This window comes from Quercus lobata, chromosome 5 (genome assembly GCF_001633185.2).
Source record: "Quercus lobata isolate SW786 chromosome 5, ValleyOak3.0 Primary Assembly, whole genome shotgun sequence".
In the NCBI taxonomy this organism is placed as follows: Eukaryota; Viridiplantae; Streptophyta; class Magnoliopsida; order Fagales; family Fagaceae; genus Quercus; species Quercus lobata.
The window spans coordinates 73,052,135-73,058,910 of record NC_044908.1 but is presented as its reverse complement, the minus strand read 5'-3'; the positions used below and the strand labels follow the sequence as shown (position 1 = coordinate 73,058,910).

Here is a 6,776-nt window from a genome sequence, read left to right as displayed (position 1 = left end):
ACCGAAAAGGATAAAAATATAAACAGTAAAAAATTATTTAACCTCTTCAACATTAATGATAGTTATAAAGATGAATTTATTAGCAATCTTAACGTTCAATTGGTGTAAATAGGAGTTTATAGAATTTAAACAGTAATTAAGGAAAATTAATTAAACTCCAGATCAACGGTTATTGATTCAGTTATTCGTTAAAACTTACAAGTTTGTATTAGTAAGTTTCATTCACACAGAGCCGTTTGGTCAAAAGCTATAAATTGTACTGAAAAAAGTTCCTCTTTTTTCAGTGGGAGTCTCTTTCACTTGCATACAGCTCTCTCACCTGAGAGAGAGCGTGTATTAAGTGAAACAAAGCTCATACAAGTTCTGGGTCTGTCTGGTTTTGGCTCTATATTTGTGTTTTCCTTTTTTTTTTTTTTTTTTTTAAGTTTCTATTTTTAGAGTTGGGTGAGTGTAAAAGCTACACCAAAATGTCGGGAAAGAGTAGAGGAATGGGAGGAGGAGAGTATACTAAAAATGGGATGTCTAGGAACATGGCTTTTATGCTGTGCCTTTGCAGCTTCTTTGCTGGAATGGTTTTCACTAACAGGTATTTTTCTCAATTGGGTTTCTTTTACTTTCTCTAAATTTTCAATTTTTAGTCACTGAATTGGTTGCGTTAACTGAATTATGCATTTTTGGCTAGTGGGTATCAGTAAACTCTTAGAATTCGGTGGGTTTTTGTGAAATCAATATGAAGAGGTTAATTGTTTTAAATTTTTGATAGAATGTACTTAGCTGGTTATTAAAGGGTGTTCTTTTGAATGTTAATTGCTGCATTTCATTGAGGAGGGTTTGAATTGAACTAATGCTGTCTGCGTAGTTCAAATGTGTATGTATGCTTTCTGATGTGGTTTTTGAATTTGGGTTTTTTGACTCACATTGGGGCCAATTCTCCCCCTTTGCACTTGTTTTGTTTGTAATCTATCATTCATTATCATTTTTTTTACAATGTACTATTTGCTTTTCATTTTTCATTTTTCCTTCGTCAATGTTTCATGTGATTACTTCAAAACAGATGTAGATTGATGCAATAGGTAGTGTTTTTTCCACTTGTTATGGTGTTTTTTGTCAAATGCTATCAAAATATAATGTACTAGTTAAATTGTGACTTAATCTTTCCTTCTATCATGATTCATGAGCGTTTAAGAGTCTTGCCTTGCATGAGATGTAACCAACAGGTTGTCCAAAGGTGGCATTTCTAATCAGTCTTATTTTATTTGGCTCTGAGGGGAATTACTGTAAAGAAAAAAACAAAGGAAGGAACTTTTAAATTAACTGTTTTATATTTTATTGTTTTAGTTAATGTGAATTGTGAAAATCAACTCAACCAGACCAAATATTTGGAGCTGGGTGAATTGGAAGTGCTTGTCATTTTAGGTCCTATATAATGAACAACTGAAATTCAAAAGTACATTCTTTGTTTACTTATTTCTCAATTGAAACGATTATCTAATACTGCTTCTCAGGCTTATTATTTTACATTTTCTTGTCATCGCCTTAGGCCACATTGATTTTATGTTGTATAACCTGGTTTCCATATCAATGCAGAACAGGCTTATTATTATTTTACACTCCTTTTTTTTTCCTTTCCGATTGCCTTTTTATGGTAAGTTACATGTAAAGGAAGCTGCTTGTTAGCATATGTATGTCATATTGATCAATAAATTATGTATCAGGATGTGGACAGTGCCTGAAGGTAAAGATGAAGATGCTCAAATAAACTTAAAATCTGAGAATTATCCAAAACTTGTAAGTAAATGTACCGTACTTCTAATCGTGAGTCATTATGTGCTCCACTTCTTTGGCTATTGATCTATTGATATTTACTATAATCTCACATGAAAAGGTAGTTTTCTTTGATTATACAGCTCTGATTCTGAAATTGCAAATATCATGAAAGAACTTATCAGTGAAGTCCTACAATTGGCTTTTATAGTAAATGATTTGTTCATAACAAAACTATAGTTCTTGGAAATGTCATTTCTAGGAAAAATTGCTTTGGAAATCCTGATTTGACAACTAATTTATTTTTAGTTTTGGGGGAAGTGGGTTGGATGTGGATTAGTGAAAAGGCCTCTGGTATCTAATTTTTCAGAATTTGCTTTACTATTTCAATAATAATGTGCACACGTGCCAGATATGATTGACCAAAAAATTGCAAATCCTACTCTAGTTGCTTCTCAAAAATATTCTTCCTTCCAAACTTAGCCTTAAGCTTGCTTTGTTATCTTTAGCTGTAATTTTACTTCTTCATTACATCATCTGCATTTGATATGTTTGTAATGATATTTTTTTTTTAACTTTTTCTTGCCATCAGAACATTGTACAGCAGAACACCAATGACAGTATGGGGTAAGTTTCAAGGACCCAGCTTGATATTTGTACACTATTCTGATGGCTGTTTAGACTGGATTTTTCACTAATATGCCACAAGTGACCTAAATGCAAACCTTATCATTGTATATGAAATGCAGGTCCTTGGATGATAGAATATCAAAATTGGAGATGAAATTAACAGCTGCTAGGGCAGAACATGAATCTATAATTCGTGGCAGCCCAAAGTCAGCAAACTTCAAGAAAGTTGAAACAAATGCGAAAAGAAAATACTTTGTGGTTATAGGAATCAATACAGCTTTTAGCAGCCGCAAACGAAGAGATTCTGTTCGTGCTACTTGGATGCCACAAGGTGCATTAACTTGGCTTCATAATTCTCTTTTATTTTCTCTCTCTCTAGATTTAAGAACATTTTATATGCTATTTCAGTTTCTTGTCATATCTCATCTGTGGTGGGTTCTCATTGATTAAACATTACTAGGTGAGAAGAGAAAGAAGTTGGAGGAAGAGAAGGGTATTGTGATGCGCTTTGTTATAGGTCACAGGTGATCTTTATATGTCTTCATAGCTATTGCCAATTATTGCCACCACACTTACTGTTTGTCTGTATTCTTTTACCCAACATGCAATACATTCTGCTTCAATAATAAGATATGAAGTTTGCGGCCTTAGCAGACCAATTCTCTGCATAAACTTATTATCTTTTCAACAGCATATTTTCTTTTAAGGTGGTGCTCTGCATGAATTTGCATAAATTATTTGGTTTCATGGTATTAATTGGCCTTTCGTCATTAGTTCGACATCTGGTGGTATACTTGACAAAGCAATTGAAGCAGAGGAGACGCGGCATGGAGACTTTTTGCGGCTGGTGAGCTTTTCGTCTTACCCCTTTTAAACTGTTGTCTAATTCAGCCTGTGAAACTTTCATTTATCTACTGTGAAAATAGACTAGAAAAAGAAATATTAATTGGTTGTGAAAGCAGGACCATGTTGAGGGCTACCTGGAACTATCAGCCAAGACTAAGACTTATTTTTCAACTGCTGTTTCCTTGTGGGATGCTGAGTTTTATGTTAAAGTTGATGATGATATCCATGTAAATTTAGGTAATGATGGTTCCAATTTCCTGCATTTCTTCCTTCATCTTGCTTTGTGATTTGTCTATACTGAAAATTCTGATTCTATTAAAGTGGTATAGGTATGGGTCTTGTGTGTGTGTGCTCTGTATGTAATTACTTCTGGTATAAGTAATCGAAGATATATGACGCTGCATTTAGCATATGTGATGTTAACAGCTGGATCAGAGGCGATGAAATAAAACAATTGTCAAACACTGCTAAAAAAAATTGTCCAATAAACATTTCATACCTGAATAATATGTTTATAGCGCTATGTACATTGGAGAGGATCTTCATAGTCCACTGGATATTTGTAACATTGTTGTTTGGCCTCTCTATGTAATAAGCATTGCTTGCAAAAAGAAAGATTTTATAAGAAAGCAAGTGTTTTCTGTTGAAAATTGTTACAGTGGAGTTCCAAGCATCTATGATCTATCTATTGCATGTTGAATGGATTGTTTATTTTGATGACTGATGAGCACAACTTTGAGATTCCCGTGTGGCATGCCTGATGTGCCATGTAGCACAATTGTTTTCTTGATCTACTTCTTTCAAAATTGTTACTGAATGTTAGAAACATTTCATATTACTACCGTATTGTAAACTTGATTGTGACATTACTCTTGTTATTACATTTGACCCTTTGTCTCATTTGAGTTCATTTACCCTAAACTTTCTGCAGCTATGCTTGGTACAACTCTAGCTAGACACCGTATGAAACCTCGGGTTTACATTGGGTGCATGAAGTCTGGTCCTGTCCTTGCTCGAAAGTAATCCAATTTATCCTTTTTTTTACTTTTATCCCCTGAATTAGCTAAATATATAGATATTGGTAAAAATCTGGTTTATGGCTTCCTTTCTTTGGAACAGGGGAGTGAGATACCATGAACCAGAGTATTGGAAGTTTGGTGAGGTGGGAAACAAGTATTTTCGACATGCTACAGGACAATTATATGCTCTCTCAAAAGATCTGGCTACTTATATATCGACAAACCAGTAAGTTTGCAGTGTCTTTACCTTTTGGGTTAAAAGAAAGTTCAAATTTGTTATGATTGAATGAGAAACATATGGATATGTATAACTGAGTCAGCAACTGGAACCAAGAGGTTCTGGTTCCATTGCTGTGTCCACTTTCAAGTTTGAGTAGGTTGTGTACCTCTTTTAGCCTCATTTGTAACATATCTATAACTGTATGTTGGAAATGGTTAAGTTGGGTTGTAGAATAGCCTTAAATCTTTCGATCATAATTTGTTTGAAATTATTACAGGCCTATACTGCACAAATATGCCAATGAAGATGTTTCATTAGGTTCTTGGTTAATTGGTATAGATGTGGAGCACGTGGACGATAGGAGACTCTGTTGTGGTACCCCACCTGGTAATTTAAAATTTTATTTTATTGTTTTAATTACATTCTTTGTTCCTTTTTAAGGTTTTGTAACCACGTATTTGTTATTTGAGTCATGTATTTTATTAAAAGGAACAAAGTCAATGTTAAGCAACAAATGAAAATTATGATGTCTAAATATGTTATACAGTATGTGAAGTCAGAATTCATCATGATGTCTGTGTCTTTAACCTTGGGCTAAGAAGGTATTCAACCTCTTAGAATAAATAAATAAACAATGGATGGGATTAGACTTTGTTGCATGTATTATAAATATCTAAACAAATTACTTAATTTGTTTTTTATATCTATTATCTAGTCCCAGTAAAACTTTGATCTAAAAAATTTATTTTGTTCAAATGTTTAGAATAACAAAAACCAATTAGATTTCTGTCAGCTAGTATTACTATATAATTTTTCAATATTTTGTTCAGTTGCATTAACTTATATCTATTTGAGTTAATGAATTGACCCCCTCTGGTTTTGAAATAAAAAGTTCAATCCCTCCATCTCTTACAGGTTTTAGTTTCAGCCAACAAGATAAATATCTAGATCTAACAAGTCTCTAAATTTGTCTTCCCATAACAAGAACTAAGAGATATGGTACTTCACAAATATCTTGCTCTTAGTTAGTCTATGTTACCACCAATTTACTCTAATGACAACGTGTAGTCTTCATATGGGTCATTGTTTCTTCTCTGCCTCTGTCTTTTAATTAAACCATGAATAGATTGTAGCCAGTATTTGTTTTCCAGTTTAAGGATGTGAACATTTATGTGAAGGTTAGCAGTTCGACCTAACAGTTCATCAACTCTGTTATCTTCCACTTGATTGGTCCATATTCCAAATTCTGCTGATGAACTGATTTTGGTCCACTATATATCATGGACCTCTCTGGTCCCTTCCATTACAGGTGCTTTTTAATTCAAATGTAGATGACCTAATTAGTAGATATATGCTCCATGGTCTTTTAAGAAGTATATAGACCAAGTGCTTGGTCTGTTATAGTAGCAACCTGCATCAGCTCTATGGTGTTGAGACATTTTTTATTTTTCAGAAGGATGTAGATATTTTTCAAAAAAATAAAGTGCTGTCCGCATGAATTTTCCTATAGAGTTGATGTAGTTGTTCATGCAGATTGTGAGTGGAAGGCGCAGGCAGGCAACGTCTGCGTTGCTTCATTTGATTGGAAATGTAGTGGGATTTGCAAGTCTGCTGAGAGAATCATGGATGTTCACCAGCGCTGTGGTGAGGATAAGAATGCTTTATGGAGTGCAAGCTTTTAGAGACAAGTAAATGTTCCTCCAAACTCAGGAAGGACAAACAGATATCTGAAAAGGCAAGCATAGGAATGGTCCTTTTCCATCTAATACCTAAGTATTATGCAGGTGTAGAGAATGTATTTAATAACAGTATATAGAGTTATTATAGTTAAAGAGAAAAAGGGAGGCTTTGCTGCTTGGGGCTCTTCTGCATTTAAGCGGAGGAGATCTGCCCCTCTAAACGGCTAAAGAACAAACAGACTGTCACAACCTATTCTTTGTATGGTTGGAGGGCTTGATTGTAAGTTCTCTGACATGGCCATTGAGCTCAATAACATGTAATAATCTTTGTGAACGTCAATTCCTGCTTTTTGCATTTTCAATAATATAATATACGTCAATTTTTCATGAGCTCTCTCTTTCCTTCTTTCCTTTTCCCTAAAAAATAATTGTGTGGGTAGTTATGTCCTCTTATATTTTAGCTTCATCTGCTGGATGTCACAATACAGATTTAGTTGAGATGAGAAATATTGTGATGTTTAGAGTTCCTCATCTCAATTTAATCAACTGTCCATGCCCCACCTATAGGTTGTGTATAGCGAACAATTAGATGTGAAGAAATTATTCTCAAACTTAACT

At 34.0% G+C, this 6,776-nt stretch overlaps 1 protein-coding gene across 1 annotated transcript; it reads left to right on the top strand.

The window, feature by feature from the left end:
* Nucleotides 1-234: 234 nt before the first annotated feature.
* LOC115992925 (probable beta-1,3-galactosyltransferase 2) lies at nucleotides 235-6,545 on the top strand. Its single transcript, XM_031117174.1, has 11 exons — nucleotides 235-586; nucleotides 1,716-1,788; nucleotides 2,357-2,391; nucleotides 2,514-2,725; nucleotides 2,855-2,918; nucleotides 3,169-3,241; nucleotides 3,357-3,477; nucleotides 4,172-4,259; nucleotides 4,360-4,485; nucleotides 4,757-4,866; nucleotides 6,013-6,545. Exons 1-11 carry the CDS (start codon nucleotides 468-470, stop codon nucleotides 6,159-6,161), a joined length of 1,170 nt encoding a protein of 389 aa, XP_030973034.1. The 5' UTR covers nucleotides 235-467; the 3' UTR covers nucleotides 6,162-6,545.
* The last annotated feature ends 231 nt before the right edge of the window (nucleotides 6,546-6,776 follow it).